Genomic DNA, 26276 nt, shown 5'->3' on the forward strand with positions numbered 1-26276 from the left:
AACAAAAGAATCATTAAATTCTTAATCCAAAGAGGCAATAAAGGACATGATATGCTTACTTTCTAGTGAAAGGTTGAGGGACAAGATTTCTGAAGGGAAAGCTGAGGTGGGGAGCTAATGGAAGATGCCAGGCATAGTTCTTAATCAGTCTTTAATGAAAAAGAGTCACTGTTAACCAGGCTGTAGCTTCTAGTCATGAGCACTAAGCTGTTTTTAATCAATAATTCTATTTTTCCTATCCTTTAAAATTATTGACTAAACTAGAGTATAAGTATTTGGGTCCTGAATACTTTAATGTTCTCAAATGCCTGATTATTCTAAGGGAATCTCTTGGTCTTCCAGGCCAGAAAAAGATACACTTTAATTCTGAAACATTCTGTGGCTATTAACGAACAAACAAAAATAACAAAAACCAAATCTAAAAAGATTTGAAATTTAATTTAAAAAAATATATGAACATGGGTTGGACAAAATGCCCAAGAAGCCCAAAGAAGAATGGCTCTACAGCACAAATCTCTAAACTTAGAACTGTTTAGATAAGGGCACAAACATGTTTAAACTGTCACTGATATTACCAAATGAGCACTGATACTACCCTCAGCACTAGAACATCACTGATCCTTAACATTTGGAGGCTAAAACAGTGGGTAGCAGGTACATTTCCTCTCAAAATGCACTCCTGCTGTAATGGGGGAGAGGTGAGTAGGGAAGCTAAGAGAGAAAGACTGAAGACTAGGGTAGGCAAAGTCAAGCATAAATGAACTCCTATTATCCACAGGAAATGACACACTGGAAGGTGCTATCAAGATCAAATAAGGCAGCATATCTCAAACCTGGCAGCTTCATCTGGGAGGACCTGTAAAAATGCAGAAGTGTTGGCCCCACACTCAATGAATCAGAAGATCCAAAGGTGAGGCCAGAGAATTCGTCTATTTTATAATTCTGAAGCAGACATTCAGCCAGGAGCTCCCAATGTTGTCTAAAAGCCCAACAGATGTGTCACCCTAGCCTACCCAGGAAACAATCCCCAGTCCTCTTTAGAACCTCAGCCAGCAGCAGGAAGAGATGCACTCTCCTCCCCAAAAATGGCTCCTTCCCCTTTCAGGCACCTCTGAGATCCTTCCCACTGCTATGCCAAAATATACTTCACTGTACTCTACACTCATGACTCACAGGTCTGCTCTTTGGAATAATGCAGAACAAATCTGTCTTCCTCATGTGACAGACAAATGTCTGCAGATAGCTATCATTTTCCTTAAGTCTTATTTGTACATAGAAAATAATATCCCATCATTCTGTCAACACTGCCTCAGGACATTTTCCAGTTCAACCAACATCCTGTACTACCCAGAGAAGTGCAGTTTATCAATCATACTTTTCAGGACAACTCACTCCCAAATCAGAAACAAATAGGGAGTTTGGCACATTCTGTATCCCCTGAATCCCTAAAACCCTTCAGTGACTTAAGAAATTTTACCATTTTTTTCTGCCCTCATATTGCTACCTTACTTTTCAGCACTATTTTTTATTTTGGAAAAACAACTGTTATACTTCTGGTATGACAGCACGAGGTGCTCTGTACACCCCCCTCCCCAGCAAAACTGGTGAAAATTATTTTTCAAAAAATTATTTAAAGCCTCTGGAAATGAACATAAGGAAATGTAGCAAATCAGAAATATTTCTTCAAGAAAACCTGCTAAACCTCTGTAAGAATTGAGAGTCTGTGGTACTTGCACCAAGAGCTACTCTCTCAACTCCCCAGTTCAACCAGACCAAAACTCCACTCCAGATGAGCGTAGCTAAGAACAGAGCCCCCCCCCTCCCCATCAGCTACCAGCCAGTGGGCTGGCTTCCTGCAAACAGCACAACATCAGCATTTCTCATCCTGGCTACAGCTAACTGTTGCAAAGGCTAAGTTACAGGCAAGTACAGCTGAGAGGTGAGGGCTCCCTTCTTATGCCTAGCCCCCAACTTGTGGGATGGAAACTACCTTGAGTACAGTACTACTGGGACTACTACAGCCCCGAGTGCCACTGCCCTAGCTCAAAAGGCCACCATACCACCGGGAAAGGCAGGCCAAAAAAACCTGAGGCTACTGCTCCTCCCCCAAGGGCTCAACTCCTAAGCAGGAGTGCCACTCAGAAAAGCACACCACTATTGCCAGTGCCAGAGCTGTGACTCAGATTTTTGCCTTGAGGTGGCGGTAAGGGAAACAGATTGGAATATGGCTCCTAAAGAAACTGACTTTATTTGTAACAGTGTGTGGAGAATGAAGACTCCAAGCCAAAGAGCACTTCTGAAAGTGGAGGCTGGATGAAAGACAATTAGGAGATTGGTAGATTCACTGGAGATACCGGTTAAACTGCAGGCCCCAACTTGGTCTCAGAGAACTAAGAAAAGAGCTGGAAGAAGTTCTCCTAGGGTCAGAAACAATCTTAAAAACAGACCTCAGGAAGTATCTCTTCAAAGAAGCCTGAATTTAACTGGATCAGTCTGTGAAGCAATCTGTGCTCCAGGGCACTTCTGAGAATAGAGCAATTCAGGTAGCAATTAGTGGAGGTTAACAGCTACATGCAGAAAAAAAGATAATCAGAGACAGTCCTGCCAAAAACAGTGATCCGAGAGTGACTGTGGGCAAACCCAGTGATGCAACCAGCAGAGGAGCAGCAGCCTCACCCTGTTAGGGAGGCAGGGAGAGACTGGGACTCACTAACGTAATCCAATCAGTGACAAAACAAACAATGATGGGGGATGCACAACCAGTAACTAGAATGTGTTATCAAAAAATTCCAGTTTCCAACAAAATATTATGAGACATGTAAAGTAACAAAAACTGTCCTATATACCAGGAAAAAAGCTGGCAACCACCTATGAGTGACCAGATGTCAGCTTTAACAAAAACATCCAAGTCTTATAAATATGTTCATAGAACTAAATAAAACCACGATTAAAGTAGGAAAGGAAGGCATGATGACAATGTCACATCAAATAAAGAATATCAGTAAAGAGATAGAGATTATTTTTAGACCAGAAGGAAATCCTGGAGTTTAAAAGCCCAATAACTAAAATGAAAAATCACTAGAGGAGCTAAAAGTATGTATCTGAACTGGCCAAAGAAAGAAATTAGTGAAACTTGCATATCAATTACACAGTCCAAAAAACAGAGAGAAAGAATGAAGAGAAACAAAGAGAGCCTTAGAGGAATGTGAAATACCACTAAGTGCACCAATATGTGTACAACGCAAGGACCAGAAGGAGAAGGGAAAAAGGAACAGAAAAAATATCTGAAGAAACCATGGCTGAAATTTATTTAAAAACATTAATTTACACATCCAGGAAGCTTAACTATAACAAGATAAACACAGAGATCCACAGACATTATCATGATAAAAATGCTGAAAGCCAAAAGAGAAAATCTTGAAAGCAGCAAGAAGAAAAACAAATAGTCACTTGCAAAGGAATCAGGATAAAATTAACAGCTGACTTCTCATCAGAAACGATGGAAGCCAGAAAGCAGTGGGATAAGATATCCGAAGTCTTCACAGAACAAAACGATCAACAAGGAATTCTATAACCACTAAAACTCTTTCAAAAATAAAGGTGAAATAAAGAGATTCCCAGATAAATTCAGAGAATTTAAGAGCAGACCTGCCTTACAAGAAATATTAATGGAAGTTCTTCAGGCTGAAAGCAAGTGACCCCAGAAAATAATCCGAATCCAATGAAAAAACAAAACAAACGCACAAAAACAAATGTGTATTCTGTGTATAGCGTATATATATAATTCATGTGTCTAAATAAGTAGATAGGACAGACAGGTTTGTAACAGAAATCTAACAAGTTTGTCAAAAACAGCACAAAGGTGGTGAGTGGGAAAGAAGCTGGCTTCTTTCTGGATTCTTTACTGGGCTAATAAGTAAATGACATCATATGGTAACATGAATTCACAGGTACAAATGAAGAAGAGATGATAAGTAAGGTTATTTAATAAATATATAGTGATTTAAATCATTTAAGAATTAAAATGCTAAAACAGAAAATATTAATGTAAAAAAAAGCAGCAACAAAGGAAGAATAGAGGAACAAAAAAGACAGGCATAAAAAACAAAGTAAAATGGCAGACATAAATCCAAGTATACCAATAATATCACTAAAAGAAAAAGGATTAAAGAATCCAATCAAAAGGCAGTGATTATCAGACCAGATACAAAAATAAGATGCAACTATATTGTCTCAAAGAGACACTTTACATTCAAAGGTATAAACAGGTTGAAAGTGAAAGGATGGATAAAGATATATCAGGCAAACAGCAAACACAAGAAAGCTGGAGTTTCTGTATCATTATCAGACAAAATATACTTTAAAACAAAAAAAATGTTGGGGCACCTGAGTGGCTTAGTCAGTTAAGTGGTAGCTGAACTCGCATGAGCTCAAGCCCCATGCTGGGCTCACAGTGGGAAAGGAGCCTACTTTAAAAAAAATGTTATTAGAGACAAAGACATTTAAGTATAATAAAGAATCAATTCAGCAGGAAGATAAAACAATTATAAATATGTATGTGCCATGAAACAGAGCACCAAAATACATAAAGCAAGAAATGGCAGAAATTAAAGGAGATACAGACAATTGAGTAGCTTGACAATATTTAGTCAGTAATACTTTAAGACTTCATTACTTTAATACTCTACTTTCAATAATGGACAAAAAGGTGGAGATCAACAAGGATTTAGGTGACTTGAACAACACTATAAACTGACTGGAACTAAAAGACATCTATATAGAACACTCCAGCCAACAACAGTAGAATATACATTCTTCTCAAAGAAACATGGAACATTCTCCAGGACAGACCTAAAGAAGGTAAAACGGGACATAAAACCAACTTCAATAATTCATTTAAAGGGGGGACACCTGGGTGGCTCAGTCGTTAAGCGTCTGCCTTCAGCTCAGGGTGTGATCCCGGGGTTCTGGGATCAAGTCCTGCATCAGGCTCCTCTGCTGGGAGTCTGCTACTTCCTCTCCCACTACCCCTGCTTGTGTTCCCTCTCTCACTGGCTGTCTCTCTGTCAAATAAATAAATAAAATCTTTAAAAAAATTAAAAAAAATAATTCATTTAAAGGGAAATATAGAGGCACCTGGCTGGCTCATTTGGTAGAGCATGTAACTCGAGCTCAGGGTCATGAGTTCAAGCCCTACATTGGGTGTGGAGTTTAGTTAAAATAAAAAAATAAAGTAAAATAAAAGAAAAAGGAAAAGAATAAAAGTATGTTCTCTGATCACAATGGAATGAAAGTAACAAAGAAATTTTGGAAACTCACAAGTAAATGGAAATTAAACAAAACACTTCTATATAACCAATGAGTCCAAGAACAAATCAAAACTTATGGGTACCAGTTAAAGCAATACTTAGAGGGAAATTTATAACTGCAAATGTCTATAGTGAGAAAGAAGATAGATCTCAACTCAACAGACTAACCATCTACCTTAAGATACTAGAAAAAGAGAACAAAGTAAAATTAAAGCAAGCAGAAAGAAATAATAAAATTAGAGAAGAAATTAATGAAACAGATAAAAAAGGTCAATAAAACCAAAAGCCGGTTCTTTAAAAAGAGCAACAAAATTGACTTAGCTTGACTGTCCAAGGAAAAAAGAGAGAAGACTCAAATTACTACAATAGGAAAGAAAGGAGGACATCACTATTGACCTTACAGAAATAGAAAGGAATATAAAGGAATATGATAAAGGACAGTTGGTTATGACCAACTGTCTGCCAATCAATTAGATAACTAGATGAAGAAGACAGATTCCTACAAAGAGACAAATTACCAAACACTTACTCAAGAAGAAATAGACAAACTAAATAGACCTGTAAGAAGACACCAAGAATTCCACTCAAGACTGGCGTTTGGTCAGTGTGAACCTACATGGTTTCAACATGTGTACTGAGAAGTGCTATTTCTGTTCAGGGCTCATTTACCCCAGCCATGGCATGACGTTCGTCCATAACAACTGCAAGGTACTCAGCTTCTGTTAATTCAAGTCTCGTTAAAAACTTTAAAAAGAAGCACAATCATCACAAGTGTCAGATGGACTAAAGCATTCCAAATAGTAGCAGGCAAAAAGTTTACGGTAGATAATCCATTTGATTTTGCAACATATAAATGAGCCTCTCAAATATGAGCGAGAGCTATGGTATAAAACTACTGATGTGATGAAGAGAGTTGAAGAGATCAAAGAGAAACAAAAAGCTAAATTTATAATGAACAGATTAAAGAAAAATAAAGAATTACAGAAAGCTCAGGACATCAAAGAAGTCAAGCAAAACATCTTATCTGCGCCTCTTTTGCAGGCAAAGGAAAGCAGCTGGAAGAAAAAATGGTGCAGAAATCACAACAGCATGTGGACATGGAAGATATTTCTTAAAAATCTCACTAACCATTTCTATTAAGTGCTTTTGAAAATCTCCTTAAGAGACTAAGAACTTCTAAATTATTAATTTTAAATAGGGTCACTCAAATGAAAGGTAACTAAAAATACATCTCCCCTACATTGCTCTCTGCAAAACATTAGATATTATAGATGTTAGATTGCATCTCCACTGTTAAGCCTTCACTGACAGTTACATTAAATTTTTTTAAAGATTTTATTTATTTATTTGACAGAGCTAGAAAGCACAAGTGTGCACGCGGGGAGAGGGGTAGAAAGAGAGGGAGAGGGAAAAGCAGACTCTGTGCTAAGCATGGAGCCTGATGTGGGCAGATCCCATGACTCCGAGATCATGACCTTAGCCAAAATCAAGAGTCTGATGCTCAACTGACTGAGCCACCCAGGCATCCCTGATAGTTTCATTTCTGTAAGTCATGCAAATTCTCTTTGTGAATACAGAAGTGACTACAGACATAAAATGGTCCTGCCATTTGGATAATGGCACTAGGCAGTATTTATGTAAGAACTAAGGACAAAAATTCATGGCTAGTGATCTGTAAAATAAATTTTCTTTGCAGTAAAAAAAAAAAAAAAGTAAAGACATTGATTTAGTAACCAAAAAACCATCCACAAAGAAAAGCCTAGGCCTACATGGTTTAACCGCTGAATTCTACCAAACGTTCAAAGAAGTAATACCACTGTGGGGCGCCTGTGAGGCTCAATCTGTTAAGCGTCTACCTTCATCTCAGGTCATGATCCTAGAGCCCCATGTCAGGCTCCTACTCAGCAGGGAGCCTGCTTCTCCCTCTCCCTCTGCAGCTCCTCCTGCTTGTGCTCTTTCACTCACTCTCTCACTCGCTCTCTCAAATAAAATCTTTGAAAAAATAAAAATAAAAGAAGTAATACTACTTCTTCACAAACTCTTCCAAAATATAGAAGAGGAAACATTTCCCAACTCATTCTTCAAGGCCAAGCATTATTCTGACACCAAAATCAGACAAAGACATCACAAGAAAGAAAAAATAACTTATAGACCAAAATCTCTTATGAATATGAACATAAAAATCCTCATCAAAATACAAGCAAACTAAGTCCAGCAACATATAAAAATAGAATTATATACCAAGTAGGACTTATCCCAGGAATCCAACAGTGGTTCAACATGTGAAAATCAATTAATCTAATACACTATATTGATAGAAACAAAACAAAACAAAAACATGATCATCTCAACAGACACAAAGCATCTGACAAAATCCAACACCCTTTCAGGATAAAAATGCTCAACAAAGAAGGAATAGAAGGAAACTTCCTCAGCCTGATGAAGGGCATCTACAAAAACCCCACAGATAACATTAAATTTAATGGTGAAAGACTGGATGCTTCCTCCTCCAAGATCAGAAACAAGACAAAGATATTCGATTTGCTATTTCTATTCAACATTGTATTAGAGGTTCTAGCCAGGACAACTAGGCGAGAAAATGAAATAAAAGATTTGAAAGGATGGGGGCGCCTGGGTGGCACAGCGGTTGAGCGTCTGCCTTCGGCTCAGGGCGTGATCCCGGCGATCTGGGATCGAGCCCCACATCAGGCTCTTCTGCTATGAGCCTGCTTCTTCCTCTCCCACTCCCCCTGCTTGTGTTCCCTCTCTCGCTGGCTGTCTCTATCTCTGTCAAATAAATAAAATCTTTAAAAAAAAAAAAAAAAAGATTTGAAAGGATGAAGTAAAACCATCTCTATTCACAGATGACAAAATTCTATGTATAGAAAATCCTAATGAATCCATTAAGAAATATTAACTAATAAAGCAGTTCAGCAAGACTGCAGGATACAAAAGCCCAATATACAAATATTAACTGTCTATCTATACACTTGCAGTGAACAATCTGAAAACGAAATTTTGAAAATTCCATTTACAAGAACATCAAAAAGAGCAAAATACTTAATAAGTTTAACAGAAGTAATACAAAGTTATACCCTAAAAACTATAAAGTACTGAAAGAAATTCAAGAAGATCTAAATAAAAACCATCCCATGTTTATGGATCAGAAAACTTAATATTGTTAAGGTGGCAAAGTTCCTCAGACTGATCTACAGAGTCAAGGCAATCTCTGTCAAAATCCCAGCTGGCTTCTTGTGGAAACTGATAAGCTCATTCTACAATCCATATGGAACTGAAAGATAACCAGAATAGCCAAATAATAAGGAAAAAGAACAAAGCTGGAGGACTCACACTTCCTGATTTCAAAACTTAAACAAAGCAATAAAATATCAAGATGGTATGTTACTAGCATAATGACATATAATATAGACACTTGAATAGAATTCAGAGTCCAGAAATGAAAACACATGTCTATGGTAAACTGATTTTCAACTTGACTGTCAAGGCCATTCAGCGGAAAAAGAATAGTCTTTTCAACAAATGGTGTAGGACACCTGGATAGTTAGTCACAAGCAAAAGAATGGAAGTCCAACCCTTACCTCATACAATTAACAGAAAATAACACAAAATGGATGAAAGACCTAAATGTAGCAGCTAAAATTACAGAAGTATTGGAAGAAAACATTGGAATAAATCTTCATCACCTCGAATTTGGCAACAGTTTCTTAGATATGACACCAAAAGCACAAACAACAAAAGAAAAAATTGAACTTCATAAAAATGAAAAATGTTATCCATCAAAGAACACAAGGAAGTAAAAAGACAACCCAAGTAATAGGAAAAATATTTTTAAATCATGTATCTGATAAGGGACTTATAATATCTAGAACATATAAATAACTCTTATAACTCAGTAAGACAAACCACCTAGATTAAAGGCAGGCAAAGGATTTGAATAGACATTTCTCCAAAGATACACAAATGGCCAATAAACACATGAAAAGATACTCGACATCATTTCTCGTCGGGGAAATACAAACCAAAACCACAAGACAACACTCCACACCTACTAGGGTGGCTATAATCAAAATATCAGATAATAAGGACTAATGAGGATGTGGAGAAATTTGAATTCCCATATATTGCTGGTGGTGATGTAAAATGGTACAGCCACTTTGAAAAACAGTCTGGCAGTTTCTCAAACCATTAAACACATAGTTCTCATATAGCCCAGCAATTCCACTCCTAGGTTTATACATCTACATAAAAGCTTGAACATGAATATTTATCTATAGCAGCAATGCTCATAATAGCCAAAAGATAGAAACAGTTCAAATGTCCATCAACTGAGGAATGGATACACAAAAGCTGGCATGTCCATAAAGCAGACTGTTATTCAGCCATAAAAAGGAATAAAGCACTGATTCATATGAGTGAAGAACCTTGAAACCATTATGCTAATTCAAAGAAGCCAGTCACAGAACACCACATATCATAGAATTCCATTTAGCTGTTATGTCTAGAATAGGCTAATCTATAAAGACAGAAGTAGATTAGGGGTTACTTTGGGCTGGGGAGAACAGGGGATAGGGTGTGACAGCCAGAGGGTGTTTTGGGGGGCCTAGGGTGGTACTGAAAAATGTTAAAATCCGGGGCGCCTGGGTGGCACAGCGGTTAGGCGTCTGCCTTCGGCTCAGGGCATGATCCCAGCATTGTGGGATCGAGCCCCACATCAGGCTCCTCTGCTATGAGCCTGCTTCTTCCTCTCCCACTCCCCCTGCTTGTGTTCCCTCTCTCGCTGGCTGTCTCTATCTCTGTCGAATGAATAAATAAATAAAATCTTTAAAAAAAAAAAAAAATGTTAAAATCCACGTGGTGATGGTTGCACATATCTGTGAATATACCGAAACTACTGAATTGTCTACTTTAACTCGTTCAACTGTATGGTATGTCAGTTGTATCTCAATTAAGCCATCTTTAAAAAACTCCTCCCCCACCCACTCAGGAGAACCTTTAACAACTCCTCATAACCATCTTAAGTTCTTTATCTTCATTCAAAAAAAAAATTTTTTTTTTAAAGATTTTATTTATTTATTCGACAGAGATAGAGACAGCCAGCGAGAGCGGGAACACAAGCAGGGGGAGTGGGAGAGGAAGAGGCAGGCTCCCAGCAGAGGAGCCCGATGTGGGACTCGATCCCGGAACGCCAGGATCACGCCCTGAGCCGAAGGCAGACGCTTAACCACTGTGCCACCCAGGCGCCCCCAAAATTTTTTATCTATAAAATATCTCTACAGTCTTGGGGTGCCTGGGTGGCTCAGTGGTTAAGCATCTGCCTTCAGCTCAGGTCACAATCCCAGGGTCCTGGGGATCAAGCCCCACATCAAGCTCCCTGCTCAGCAGGGAGTCTGCTTCTCCCTCTGCATCTTTCCCTCCGCTTGTGCTCTGTCTCTTGCTTTCTCTCTCTGAAATTAAAAAAAATCTTCAAAAACAAACAAACAAACAAACAAAACAAACAAAAAACGCTACAGTCTTTATTGGAAGATAACAAGCCAAAACCAGACATACAAAAGATAGCCAGAGAAGTTAGAGATCTGGAAGTTACCTGTGCCTTTGTCTTCCCCTTTATCCCCATATTCTTATTAGTCACCACATTCTATGATGTGGCCTCTAAGAACAGTCTTCTGACAGCCTTTTCAGGGCCCTGGAGCCAAAGATACATGGGTTCTAATACATGGCTCTGCTCTCAACTCTCAGCTGGACCCAAAGCAAACTAAAACATAGCTCCCGAACATTTTTCCTCTTTGGCAGAATATAGGTATCCACACTTAAGCTTTTAACAATAGTTGTAAAGATAAAATGATGTAACATATGAAAAGCTGTGGTCCAGTGCTTGACACAAAGCAAACACTCAATAATTAGTATCTTCAACTCCACCTTTCCAATCCCACTACCACCTTCCTCTCCTTCACCCAGACCACTCCAGCCCCTCACACACAAGCACTCTGCTGACCTCCAGTTCTGTTCTTTGCAAGTCCATCTTCCATCTAGTTCTCAAAGTGACTAATATTTGCTCTTACAAATAGGACAATGCTATTTCCTAGCTGAAAACACTTCAGTGTCCCACTCTGTTTTATACACTTTAAGTCCTAATTCTTTAATAGAGTATATACAACCCATGGTGACACAGACCCTGCCCATGCTTCTCTCATACTTCACTTGCCAACAATAGTAACTCACTTTTTAAAATTCCCCCAAACATACCACAGTGTTTCTGAACTTCATTCCTTTGCTTACACTATGTCTCCTCTCTCAAAAACCCCCTCCATTCTCCAAACTGCCTGTTCAGCTTTTTCTTGTTTTTAATTTTCCCTCCCAAATGACTCAGTTTAAAAGTTATCTTTTTCTAGGAAACCTCTCCATACTTCCTATGTGGACAGTGATTCTCACATTTTAGCAAGCAGAAGAAACCCCTGGAGGCTTTGTTCAAACACAGATTACTGGGTTCCACCCTCAAAAGGTTCTGATTTAGGAAGTCTGGGGTGGGACCTGAAAATCTGCATTCCTAACAAATTCCCATGGGCTCACACCCTGAGAACTGCCACCTCTCTCACTATGCTCACCACTCTGTATTCGTATTTCCTATTTATATACCTTTCTCCCATGAGCTCCCTAAAGATAGGGCACACTGAACCATACTGCTAACTACCGATCACATGTAAAGTTATTTGAACCCTGCCATAAAACTGCTCCTCACTTCCCATTTACTCCCATTCCACCACTAATGCCACGACTTCATGGTCACCGAAGGCTTACTATCTAGCAGCCATCCCAGCTCTGCCTTTGTCCCTCAGATCCAGACAGTCACTAAGTCTTGCTGGTTGCTTGGCTTGCTCAGTCAGTAGAGCATGTGACTCTTGATCTCTGGGTCGTGAGTTCAAAAGCTCCACACTGGGCATGGAGCTTACTTAGGGGTAAAAAAAAAAAACAGTAGTAACATTCAGTACTAAAGAAAGTACACTACCTTACTACTGATACTGCCAGCATCTACCTAAAAACACCAGCAAGTAGCTCCTACGGTTGGTGTCAAGGCTTTACCTTCATCTGAGCCAGCTGCTGCTGCTGCTGTTGCTGCTGCAGCCTCCGGAGAGCCTCTTGTTGCTGCTGCCTCTGGCGCATTAACTCCTTCTGCCGCTGGAGCTCCAGCTCTTTCCTCTTCCGCTCCTCCTCTTCATGCCGGAGTCGGGCTGCCTCCTCTTCCATTCGCAGCCTGTTCTCCTCTAATCGACGCTGGGCTTCTTCTTCTTCCCGGGCCCATTTTGCAGCCTCCTCTTCCTTCCCAGAAGGAAAAAGAAAAGAGAATAAAATTTAATTCTGTTAAAAAAAAAATTCGAATCACTTTTGAAGGTTTCTGTCAAAAAGCTATAAAAGTAATAGAGAAAGCAGAAATTCCCATTTATGATGACATAGGCAGAGGTAAGTTTTCTTTTAAAATATATTTACAGTAGCTACAAAAGCTTAGCATGCTTACAGGATAAAATTTCAATTTATTTGCTAATTTCTTCATGAAAGGAATGTCACTTTGAACATCTGTGGTAAGTACTGATTTCTCTAAGAGATCACCACCAACTGCAGCAAAGGCAGATTCTGGAGACAGTTCCTATATTGAGGTAGAGCTAGCTTTTCAGGGTACTGAGCTTGAAAAACTACCAGGACACCTTGCAAGGACAGATTACCAGGAAAGCGGGGGCACCTGGGTGGCTCAGTCAGTTAAGATTACCAGGAAAGCATCAACCAGTTCTGGAACCAGAGCAACCTTACAAGACCACTTAAATTCCATCCCTGATTCACACCCCTTGTGGCCCACGGGTCCTTTGGAACATCTTTCTTCGACCCATCATCCATCCCCTTACTACTCTGTCCTGTACCTTGGCTCATTGTCCTTCTGCTTTTCTTCTTCCAAACCATTCCAATGTTTGTACCTACAATGCTGTGTTTTATCCAGATAGCCCATTCCCCTTTGTTCTCCAGAACTCAGGGCAGATATCAACCACTCTATGAGGACTTCCCTAGCCTTTAGGAGGTAAGACTTCCCCTCTGCCACTTCATTATGTCCAATTATACCTCATCCTTCTCTGTTTGCTCCTAGTCTACCCATGGCAACAACTATTTCCTATCCAAAAACCATTCCTTTCAGGCTTCTTCCTTGCAGACAGAGGCTCTGACACCTCAGAGGTCTACAATGCCAGATTTCACTTTTTAAGCTTCCAATGTAACTAGGGGCACCCACATGATATGATTTAGGCCAAAGGGATGCATGCTGGGAGGCTTCTAGAGAAGTATTCTTCTGAAACAAAAGAAGCGTAAGAGAAGGATCATTCCCTTGCAGGTTGTACAAGGGCATGGTACCCAAAACTCCTAATCATGAGGTGAAAAATCTGAAGTTAAAGTAAACCCACCAAGAAACACTACAGCAGAATTTTGCAAAGGACCTAGATCCTTAATGACATCACTGAGTTACTGCCTTATCTCCTTGATATGTGATCTGTTGTTTAAACTATTTTTAGGTGAATATTTTCGTTTTGCAGCTGAAAGCATCTTAACTGTGGCGTTTAGTTCTTGTACAATCATCACCAACATAGCCTGTGAGCTTCTTAAGGACAGAAACAATTTCTTTAAAACTTTCATACTCCACCAGGAAACAAGCACAATAACTGGCATATAGTACCTTAACTAAATAGTTAACTCAAATGATAAGCCAAATGATGAATTGACATGCAATCTACCCTTGAGGTCTATCTACATCTAATGGTATTTAGGTTACTCAAAGAGTTTCAATCAAGACCTTAGGTAAAAGCAGGTAGTGTCCAGCTTGTATCAATCTACATGTGTTAAGTGTGGACTGCCCACAGTGATTTCCTTCCAAAGAGTACAGTACGTGGGGAGAAGAGTAACGTTTACAGAGGAGAAACCTGACAGGCACTGCTGCAGCCAAGTGACCAAGGTCTACACCTGTTCATAGTATGTACCCTTGATTTAGTGTGATGAAAATGGCACCCTGCCTCTGTGTGATCTACTTTCCAAACACCCATAACTCCAGTTTGTGAGAAAAACGTCAGATGAATTCCAATAGAGAGTAACCCTCTAACATACAGACCACTATATCTTAAAACTGCCAAAGACCCCCAAAACAAGGACAGCCTGAGAGACTGTCAGGCAAAGCAGCAGCTAGGGAGACAACTAAATATAGTATTTTGGATTTGGGATCTGGAACAGAAAAAGGACATGAGGGAAAAATTGAGGAAATGTGACAAAACTATAAACTTTAGTTAAAAATGTATCAATAGGGGCGCCTGGGTGGCACAGCGGTTAAGCGTCTGCCTTCGGCTCAGGGCGTGATCCTGGCGTTCTGGGATCAAGCCCCACATCAGGCTCCTCCGCTACGAGCCTGCTTCTTCCTCTCCCACTCCCCCTGCTTGTGTTCCCTCTCTCGCTGGCTGTCTCTATCTCTGTTGAATAAATAAATAAAATCTTTAAAAAAAAAAAAAAGTATCAATAATGGTTTAATGTGACAAATGTACCATATTAATGTAAGATAATAATAGAGGAAACCATATTATCACCCAAATTTTTCTGAAAATCTAATATTGCTCTAAAAATAAAGTCTACTAATAAAAAAAAATCTAAGTTCCTAAACATTAAAAGGAAATGCTTTAGGGGTTCTGGCTGCCTGTAGTGACAGAATGACCCGGTTGGACTAGAATTGGATAGTGCCTATTGTTACACAGCCTGTGAAAATATTAAGCAGCACTGAATAGTGCACTTTAGAAAAGTGAGAGTACCCTCAGGCAAAAGTGGTCAACTTGCAGATCTCTCATTTGGTTTTTTAAAGGATAGGGCTTCTTTAGATTTCTCTCTAGTATTCTGTGGAGTTTTTGGTTCTTTGATATTTTGTCCAGCTTTTATGATTACCCCTGGGACACTCATTACAAAAAAGTCAGGTAGGTCTCTTCTAATAATTTTCAGTAAATAGGCTATCCTCATATCCAAACACTTTCTAATCACAAATTCCAAGCTTCAAAGAAGCAATGAGAAGAGCAAGCCATCTGTCACCTGCTTGCGTAACAACTCCTCCTGCTTCCGCCTTTCCTCCTCTTCTCTCCTCCTCTCCTCCAGTCTCCTAAGAGCTTCTTCTTGCTGTTGTCTTTCTTCCTCTTCTCGCTGTCGCCTTAATGCAATTTCTTGCTCCCTTTGGCGTCGTAGAGCTTCTTCCTAAATTAAAAAAAAAAAAAAAAAAAAAAGTGTGTGTGTGTGTGTGTGTGTGTGTGTGAGAGAGAGAGAGAGAGAGAGAGAGAGAGAGAGAGAGAAACAAACTCTGGATCTCAATTAATACATCCCATTATAATTTTAAAAGAAACAGACTATGCGCTGCTAAGGCTCTGTTAACAGTAAACATAAAAAAAATATAACCAGGATCTAGAGTAAAAAGTAAAAAGAGTTGGGAAATAGACATACCAACAATTAAAATAATTTGTATTTAAAGTATTAGTAGTGGGGCACCTGGGTGTTCAATCCGTTAAGCATCTGACTCTTGATTTTGGCCCAGGTCATGATCTTAGGGTTGAGGGATCAAGCCCTGTGTCAGGCTCCATGCTGGGTATGGAGTCTACTTGAGATTCTTTTTTTTTTTTTCTTTTTTTTAAGATTTATTTATTTATTTGACAGAGAGAGAGCACAAGCAAGGGGAGCGGCACGCAGAGGGAGAGGGAGAAGCAGGCTCCCCGATGAGCGCCCCTCCACTTGAGATTCTCTTTCTCCCTCTGCCCCTTCCCTCTCCCTCTCAAAAAAAAAAAAAAATAATAATAAGATTCTCCCTCTTCCTCTGCCCCTAACCCCCACCCCCCCAACTAACGCACACACATGCTCTATTCCCTAAAAAATAAACAAATAAAAATAAAATAAAATCGTAGCAGTTGTAAAAAATAGCACTACACTGAGAGTCTATCCTAGTTTCTACATTAGATACTACATTTACTAATTAACCCCAGAATGCGCTACATGAGGCCTGAGGCTTTGGTTTCTCTTTGGTACCATTAGTCTTTATTTCCACCCCCCCCCCAAAATCAACTGAGAACCCAGAACATAGGTAAATTCAACACAGCAAACAAAAATGCCTGGTGTAGTAGAAATAAGCTCTCCAGTCAGAAGTACTGAGTAAAGCTGTGTATTCTAGAAGATGTTCTGAAGAACAAAGTCCCACGTGTCAAGTACAAAGAAAAGGATCTCGGTCGCCTGGGTGGCTCAGTTGGTTAAGCGTCTGCCTTTGGCTCAAGTCATGATCTCAGGGTCCTGGGTTGGAGCACTGCATCATGCTCCCTGCTTGGCAGGGAGTCTGCTTCTCCCTCTCCCTCTGCCTCTCCCCACTGCTCGTGATCACTCTCTCTCAAATAAACAAAATCTTAAAAAAGGGGGGGTATCTCACTGTCAAAATAATTCAGGAAATACTGAGCAACACAGAATTAAACTGATTTCTTTACTGCAATACTTCTCAGAGCCCTTAGATGCTAGAGTGCAGAGTAACCCTAAGAAATATTAGTAGTTCAAATCTAATCTCAACAAAAATCCTTTTGTTTTTCACAGAGTACCTCTTGGGGCCAACAATGGGTATGAAATATGAGATAAAGTAGACTCTGGGGTTATTGCAGAGTGGACTGTTTCAACCGGGATCTGTAAAAATCCCGACAGAAAAACAAGTCCAGCACATGAACAGAGAATTCCCAAAAAAGAAACACAAACAGCCAAAATGCATGAAAACTGTTCATCATCACTGGTTATAAATACTTTAGCAAAGACTTAGTTACTTCTGAAATCTAACTGAAAATATTCAAAAGAAATCAACTCCAGTGATTTACAAGGACTGAAGCTAGCCCCCAAGGGCTGCTACTGGGTCACAGATATTTCTTCTAAAGGAAGTGAATCTCCTAAAGCTCTAATCCCAATCCTGCTGTTAACTCCCTCTCAACCTCAGAGAGACCATCTCTCGAGAACCATGAATGCGGTTCTGGGCTAATTCTGGGGTCCGTGTTCTCTGAGGTATACCTGTTTCCTTCGGGCGAGCTCTTCTTCCTCCCGCCTCTTCCTTTCTTCCTCCTGCTGCCTCCGAAGAATTTCCTCCTGTTGTCTCCGCAGTTCTTCTTGCCTCTTTCGTTCCTCCTCTTCCCGTTTTGCCCTCATTTCTGCCTCTCTTCTCTCCTGTTCTAGCTGTGATTACAAGAAAATACTCTTAGAAACCTGAAGCCAAGCACAGAAACACTCCAACATCACTGACCAGTACCATTAGGAGAAGCTGGAAGATGTAGAAACTACACCATTCACAGTTGCTTGTACTGCAAGTGAGTGATGAAACCAGTTCTGTAAGAACTCAGCTCTGGTATGTTGCAGTAGGCAGAACAGTGTCACGCTCTTCTAAACTGAATGGACTCTCCCCCCACATTTACCTACCTCCTCATTCCACACTACCATACCCCATCTCCTAGACATGGAAGAAACTGGCCACCAGGACAGTAACATCAAAATTCTCTTGGGGTGGCACTTCTTTGCTCATCTCTACAAAGGATTTTCTGATTCAAGATCTAACTGTGTCTACAAGGTTTCAAAAGCAATGTTGTAAAGCTGCTAGAGTGAAAAATCATAGAATTCTTTAAAATTTGAAGACCAATCACTTAACAAATTCTATCATTTATAGTTCCTAGTTACTAATCCAATCCAGCACCTCGTCTCAATTCTCACTGCCACACCACAGTTCAGGCTTTCACTTTCTCATCCACATTTCTAGAAGTCCCTTACTAGTTTCCCAAGCATCCGTTTTGCCCACATTCTCCAGCACAACATCTTTTAAGTTCCACCAAAAGAGTCATTCCCGGCTTACACATAACACCATCCTTCACCCTGAAATAAATCCTAACCCTCTAACAGGACATGTGTAAGGGCCCTCATGACTGGCTTGCCTCATCATAGCCTCCTCGCTCTTCACTTATCCCTCAGACACACAATGGCTACAGGCCAGACCAAATTATTTAGCTGCTTCCTGAGCCAGTTATGTTCTCGTGCATTTCCGAGCCTTTACAGGAACTGTTTCCTTCAACTGGGTTAAATCTTACTATTCTTCAAGTAAAATTTAGTGCAAGTATTACTGTCCATCACCAGTGTCACCCAATTCCTGATGCCCACCTCTCCAACTGGGTGAGAAGAGCTAGCCCATGTGCTTTCCTGAGTAACCTGTAACTCTAAGTGTTATTCACCTGTGTGTCATTGCCCCCCTGCCCACTTCAACACATACACACCCCAGACACAAAAGACTGCAAGTTCCTATCACTCCCTCATCATCTACGTGTTCCCAGCACAAAGCAGGACAGTACTAGAACACTCTCAAGAATTAGCTGAATTATGGTCTCTTGCTCATTTATGGAGACAGACCCTGACCGTGAACCCTTTCTGGGCACTCTATGCAGACTGTCTACCTCAGAGGATAAGAACACATTAAGTATAAAATAGGAACAAAATTCTCCCGGAGGCATGAGAATCCAGAATCATTACAATGACACTAAGTGTTGATAAGACATCCTCAGCTGGCACGTACTAAAAACCAAAACTCAAGATTCCCTGCTCCTCCAGAAGATGTGAATGGAACATGGGATCTAATGTTAATGTGACCACATGTCTGGGGACAGTAAGAAATGCATATTAACACCACTATAAAGATTCAATGTGGGAACTCAAGCCACAGATGAAGAGTTTGATAAGCAACGCAGTGCATATTTTCCTAAGTCTTAGAATTTAAAACAAGCGTTTATACCATGAATAATGTAATTAAAGTATACATATGATCATAATCATGAATGTGTCAACCAATTTTATTTGGTTTTATTTAAACTTGTTAATTTTCATTGTTTGAGGTCTTTTTTGGGAGAAAAGGGGACAGTAAGAATAGAATATGAATGTGCTTATACCAGCTAAGTAACAGTAAACTAATAGGAAAAAGTACAGCTAGCCAAAGAGAGACATCAGTAAACAAATGCCCATGTCCTACAGATGGAAAGCACGCACTGCTATGGAAGAATGAGTTTCAGACCTTTGCAGCTTTGGCCTTCTCCATCTGCTGAAGCTGTTCAAGGGCAGGTCCTGGAGTCGTGGTGTCAAGGGGAAGATCCCATACACTACCACCTTCCCAAACTGTAGGACAGTAAGAGGAAAAGTGAAGGATATCGGAGCTTACATACATGATCACATATCCACAAGCATTAATGAAAAAAGCTGTTTCCCTATCCATGAATGAGCTCCATCATACATATCTGTGCTGCTTTTAGGTAGACTAAACTGACAGTGGGCTCTGGTTTAAATCAATATCCTTCAACACATGTAGAAGGAAAGAAATTACCAGGCATTTGCTGAGAAACTAATTTCATTCTCAAAAAATCCTGTAAGAGGGGCACCTGGATGGCTCAGTTAGTTGAGCACCTGATACTTATTTCGGCTCAGGTCATTAGCTCAGTGTCATGAGATCGAGCCCTGTGTCAGGCTCCACACTGGGCATGGAACCTGCTTAGGATTCCCTCTCCCTCTCCTGCTGCCCCCATCCCCCACTGTCCCTCTCTGTCTCTCTCTTAATACAAACAAACCCTATAAGGTATTCGTTCATATCCCTCATCTTTACAGATGAATAAGCTAAGGAATAGGGGTAGTTTCATAACATTCCCAAGGACACACACCAAACACGTGGCCATTCCAGGACTTAAAATACCAGTGTGTTAGATCCCAAAGCCCACAGTATTTCCAGTAGCCATACAACCTCTTACTGCACACCCAGTAGAGAGTGGGGTCAAGAGAGGTATATAACAAACTAGAGAGCACTAAGTAGTTGCATGATATTGTGAATGTATTAAATGCCACTGAATTGCTCATCTAAAAATGGTAATGTTATGTTACGTGAATTTCACTTCAAAGAAAAAGAAAGAGGTACAGCTGGAGCTGGGGAAGCCTCTGGAAAGGCTGGGCAGGTCTAACAAATGACAGTGGGTCCTGCAGACCTGCAAAGCAGCACAGGGTCAGATGCAGAAGTAAACAAATAAAGGCTTCTGAGTCTGTTTTCCTACTGCCAACAAAAGGTTTGCTGACACCACTTTTCAGCATTCTCTACTCCCTATACTCCTATATCTATACTAGAAATTATTGGTTGTATAAAACCAATGGACTATTTGTAAAAGGCCTTGATCACATCATACCAAAAGAAACTGTTTAAGATACTTATAAATAGATCCCCCAAAATTGGAGAATATTTTTAACATCCTACTATAAATGGCTACCAAGGAAAAATAAGGTACACAGAGCAGGGAAAGTTGATGAGGGATGATAATCAGTCCTTCTCCTGCTATAATCCGCAGGATCAGTGTTAGCAAGAGAACTACCACCTGAAAAGCTCAAGGGCTCTAAGAAAAACCCATCAATGCCTATGGTTCCTGAGAACTGTCAGCACCAACTATAATCTCCTATAAGGACTATCCACGGTTCAAACTCTCTACCTCTGCAGGTATCAAACCTTAAAAACCAGAAGGGTTCCATCAATATCAAAACTTAAAAAAAAAAAAAAAATCCCAGACCCAAATTTTCCAATTCAATGCAAAAAGATCAGAGAATGAGGTAGGGTGTTCACTTTAAAGCAGGCTTTTCTCATCCCAGAACTTCTGGGTACCTGTAGTGTTAAGCTATATATCAATCTTTCACTCAAAAGAATAGATGCTTTTACTTAAGCTTTTTTTTTTTTTTTTTTTTTTTTTTTTTTTTTTTCTTTTTCCACTCTGGCTGGCAGAAGTCAAAGAACAATTCATAGGACTTTTCCACACTGGTAAGAGTAACACAAAAAGAGAGGCTGATTCAAATTCATGAAATTTATCTACTAAACACTTCCAGCAAATCCTTAACAGTATATTTTCAACCCTTTCCTGGGGAAAATGAGACTATTCGTTAATATTCAAAATAAAATGGTTCAAAAACTGACATATTTTTTAAAAATTGAATTATAAAGTAAGAGTCTAAATCCTCGGAGCTACACTGAAGGCCAATCTAAATTTTTACCTGTAGGCTGTGAGGCTGTTGGCTGAAGCTCCCAGATAGAACCAGTATCTGGCACCGACACAGACCTAGTTACTGAAGGAATGATGTTCTGATCAGATATTCTGCAAAAGGGAAATAAAAAAATTAACTTGTTCTTGTCGTTTGCAAAAATAAAGAGGAAAAAAATAGGTAAAGAGGAATTTTCTATGTTATTGGTACATTTTCCAGGCTATTTGGCCAGAAAACTCTTTCATTGTTTTAACTAAAATGTAACACTACCAAAACGTTTAAAAGATGAACAAAGATAAAGGCCAAGTCATCACACTTCTGGAAGCAAGGTATTAGCAAATGGTGATTTCTAGATAATAGATATACCTATGGTCTTAAAAAAAACTCAGAATATGTCAATAACAGTAAAAGAGGCAACATGTTATAATGAAAAACCCATCGACCGTAAGTCAAAAGGTCTTCGTTTAGTTCTCTCTCTGAAGTTTTCTGTGTATTATGTCAACCGAGTTCTTTAGCCTCTCGGTATCAGTTTATCCATCTATAAACTGGCACCTTATTGCCTAACCTGCTACCTCACTCAATGGGTTAGAACTCAAAAGAGAAATGTGGAAGGTTTTTGTTAAATTGGACAGTAAGGTTTTTTAAGATGGTTACTGATGCCTCTGAAGGAAATACAAGTATTGCCCTGAATGATAATCTGAAACTACAGAAATTTAAGACTTTTAGCATAATTTCCTCTTCCTCAGACTCCTCTTAATGACTTTCGGGTTCTGGAAAATTTTAACTCTGTGTGGCACTGTGAATATCTTTCTTGAGATCTCATGGGTGAAAAGGAGATTAAACTTCTATAATTTTTTGGTTGCTCGTTCCGTAAGAATACACTGTTTATCCAATGTTCTCATTATTCTGTGGTACTTATTCCAAATTTATCCTCTGGGAGTAAAAAAACCAAAAATGCTTTATTGCCAGCTTAATTATTATTTTTAAAAGCTATATACTGGTTTTATACACAATAGCTACATATGTGTCATTGTGCGTATTCTGATACCAGTTCACACATTATACCAAAATTTCCTTTCTTCTCTTTAATACCCCCCCCAACACTCACACACAACGTGACACATCATGGAATAACCACCAACCTCATTTTCAGAGCCTGGAACTGTTGGAGAAGAAGTGCCAACTGTTGCTGCTGCTGCGAAGACAGGGCTGCTTTTTGTTGTTGAGCCAAAACCTGTGCATATTGTTGTCTTCAAAAAGTAAAATAAAGTGTAACCTGTCTATGCACATTTAGTACACTTCACTGAGATACTGAAAGAGAAAGGTCAGTCCACCACCCCCAAAAAACACTGTTAGAAATAGCTATCAAATAAATTTTAACAATTCTTCATAAGGATAGTTACACAGAAAATTCTCTACTTCATTAGAAAAAGAAGTGAACTTCTAAATAACATGCTCAAAGAGGAGAGCAAAAAAAAAAAAATTTACAAAATGTCAAAAACTGTCAAACTCCCTGAAAATATCAGAAAGCAAGTGAAAAATAAAACAGATTTAAACAGCTGTTTTCACATGAAGCACCTTTTGCAAAAATAAAATCACTTGAATAAAAATTCTCAAAATTTAGGTTTCAGCTTGGAAAATTTTAGGTTAAGATTTTTTTCACTGGATACACAGTGAAAGGTAGACAAATTTTTTTCTGTAAAGAGCCAGACAGTAAATATTTTCAGCTTTGCAGGCCACATGCAATTATTCAATTCTGCCACTGCAGCGCAAAAGCAGCCACAGACAACACACCAACAAATGCGTGTGGCGGTGTTCCAATAAAACCCTGCTCACGACAACAGGGATCAAGCTGGTTTGCCAATCTTTGCACCAGGTGACAGCAAATCTTTCTTCTTCTACCAAAGGGACACATAATCTAAGTGATTCTGCCATCATTCCACACCAATGCTAACAGTATAATTTTTACTTCTTTCCTGCCCTCTCATCTATGTTTTTTCTCTGTGACATTCAAAGTTGAGCCATTTAGGAGGCATTTAATTCTTATAATGCTTGTTGTTTCTTGCTTTAGGAGCTAAAAAGAGCTTGCAAAATTATAGCTATGCGTCATTTTCTGCAAATTTCTGGTATTTAAGAAGCTAAGACCAAACTCCAAATATGTAGTGGTAACATGCCACTAGCTAGGTGACTTAAGTATCCTATGAACTTTTTGGTCTCTGCTGTAAAAGGTGAAACTTGGGATATAATATCTAAAGGCACTTAGGGGGCTCCTGGGAGGCTACTTAGTAAGTCGAGCATTAGACTCTTGGCTTCAGCTCAGGTCATGACCTTGGAGTACTGGGATCAAGCACCCCCATCGGACTCTGCACTCAGGAGTGATTCTGTTTGTGTCTCTCCCTCTGCCCCCCTGCCACTCGTGTGCACGCTCTCACAAATAAATAAAATCTTCAAAAAAAATTTTTCTTAAATAAAGGCACTTTGAATACTGCAGTGCACTCAACGGCATTACTGCTCTTACTGTATTAAGAACTGCTGGTACTGAAGGTGCTGCATCTGGTACAAGGCTGTGAGCTCCTGCTGCCTGGTCAGTCGTTCCTGGTCCAACTCTCCCTAGGAGTGAAGGGGTAGGAGAAGAAATACCACTGAACAAACTGCAAAGTGCCTAAAAGCCACTTACTACATATTACCTGAAAGCAAACTGAAATCTCAGACCTACACCTCCCACTCTACCTTTATGCCCCAAATGTTCAACTATTACAAAAACTCTTTAAAAGCTAACCATGCCATCTAGTGGGAAAAGGTGGTGTCTGCATTATAAGAGATTCCCTATGGTGGGAAAGAGGTCCTTATTCCAGCTACTGTTCTCTCCTCCTACCCTTGAAGCTAAATGTTGTACTCCAGAGTCATTACTATAACTAAAAAATGTATTATTTCTCAATGTTAAAAGTGATCTGTAAACCTGGAGAACATGCAGAAATTAGAGAAATGGGACAAAGCAGAAAGGAGTAAAATTATCTGAAGTTAATGTTATAGTAGGAATTTGACAAGGGCCCATAATGAATATAGAGAGCAGTGTAGAAGTATTTCTTGTTAAAGATGCTGAGAAATTTTACATTAACAGAATATGAAAGAGCTTTGAAAACTATAACTCTCCACCCCAAAATTAGGTGTTTATATTGCTATTAATATATCATGAGTTAGATGAGCCTGAGTGGCTCAGTCAAGTTAACTGTCTGCCTTCGGCTCAGGTCATGAACCCAGAGTCCTGGGATCGAGCCCCACATCAGGCTCTCTGCTCAGCAAGGAGCATGCTTCTCCCTCTCCCTCTGCCTACCACTCTGCCTACTTGTGCTCTCGCTCTCTTGCTCTCTCCCTCTCTGTCAAATAAATTTTAAAAATCTTTAATATATATATATATATATATACACACACACACACACATATATCATGAGTTAGAAAAAATAAACTTTTTTAGTTTGTGTTTCAAATAACATAGCTGGAATTTAAATTCAGAAAAGTTAAAATTGGGAAAAAGAATGAAATGTGAAGTGTAAGATAACAGAAATAATGAAAGCACAAGGGTGATATAGATTAAAGCAAATCATTGGTGAATATATCTTTATCATACACAGATTATGTTTTGGAATAAAACACTGGATACACAATTTCTTGGGGTGGAAATCATTTGAAATTCTGGGACATTTTTCTTTCCCATTAAATAATGGAGGATGGAAGCTACACTAGGTTAACCTAAAATTTCTACATTAAAACCTACGTTTCAAGGTATATTCATCATCAAGGTGAACTCTCTTCTTATCAGTGCTATTCAGGGCAACAGAAATAACAGCTGACAGAAGCAGAGCTTGCCATGGTTCTTCTTCTAACTGAGGCTCAGCCCCTATAACTAGAAGTCAGGAAATGGGCTACAGCAAACATGCCAAGTTCCAAGGGATGAACTTTCAGCTCTGAAACATGCATGATAACTCATCCCAATTTCAGAAAAGGGAAATAAAGCTCAAACTTGGTATGTAAGTTAAATGTTTACACAATAATGCACAATTATTTTTTCTTTGGATTTAAAACAGAAATGTCAGGGAGATAATTCCCCTCACCTAGGAATCATCACTGTTCTCCAAATTATAGGAGGTTGCAACCCATCAGTGGATTGTAACATCAATTACTGGGTCAAGATCAACATTTATATGGAAAGGAAGGAAGGGAGGGAAGAAAATATGTGTATGGCACAAAATGTCTTGTGAAACTTGTTTCACAAATATACACATACAGTTATGAATGTACAGAATAGGGATGTAAAACACTTTTTTTTACTATGGGCTCTGGCCAAACAAGTTTGATGGCCGCTGTTCTCACCTATGAACCCCTATGACCATAGAGTTTGTGTCCTATTTACCTTCACCTCATAAGAACCTACCAAAAGGCCTAGCACAGGCCCTAACTATGTAGCTGATGAGTAAATCAATGGTGATTGTTACTGCAGTGACCCAGTGTTCACGCTAATGGTGTATGACTATGGCCACTTCTGACTATGGCAGCCACCCAACACTCCAACCTGGAAAAGGAAAAGGCAGGCACAGATACAAAGCCCTCCAAAAGGAAGAGGCCCAGAGGCAGCTGCAGAGGAGTAAGATTTCCCCTTCAAAGGTATTCCAGTGCCAGTATACAAGGGAGGTTACATTATGATCCAATTTTTAGTTAAAATACCAGTAACTTATATAAAAAAAAAAAAAGAAAAAAGTGTCCAATTCAAAGTATTCTAAAGCACTAGAATTTTTTATTAGCAACATTCATTTGCTTTAAGGTAAACCTAAAATTTAGAAACTTCATGAG

General features: G+C 39.4%; 1 protein-coding gene and 1 pseudogene across 6 annotated transcripts in view; one reads left to right on the plus strand and one right to left on the minus strand.

Annotated features, from left to right (window-relative positions):
* Positions 1 to 26276, minus strand: part of GIGYF2 (GRB10 interacting GYF protein 2) — a 140732-nt gene that overhangs the window by 16734 nt on the left and 97722 nt on the right. For all 6 annotated transcript variants that reach the window (XM_040638951.1, XM_008690335.2, XM_008690332.2 and 3 more), the window contains 7 exons: positions 23947 to 24038; positions 22571 to 22678; positions 21441 to 21541; positions 19441 to 19541; positions 17409 to 17570; positions 15423 to 15581; positions 12408 to 12644 (listed from right to left, as the gene is read on the minus strand). In XM_040638951.1, the coding sequence (XP_040494885.1) occupies positions 12408 to 12644; positions 15423 to 15581; positions 17409 to 17570; positions 19441 to 19541; positions 21441 to 21541; positions 22571 to 22678; positions 23947 to 24038 (960 nt within the window). The remainder of the gene's footprint in view (positions 1 to 12407; positions 12645 to 15422; positions 15582 to 17408; positions 17571 to 19440; positions 19542 to 21440; positions 21542 to 22570; positions 22679 to 23946; positions 24039 to 26276) is intronic.
* LOC103662665 lies at positions 5706 to 7219 on the plus strand (annotated as a pseudogene).

The sequence above is a fragment of the Ursus maritimus genome, unplaced genomic scaffold, assembly GCF_017311325.1.
Source record: "Ursus maritimus isolate PB19 unplaced genomic scaffold, ASM1731132v1 scaffold_1, whole genome shotgun sequence".
Classification (NCBI taxonomy): domain Eukaryota; kingdom Metazoa; phylum Chordata; class Mammalia; order Carnivora; family Ursidae; genus Ursus; species Ursus maritimus.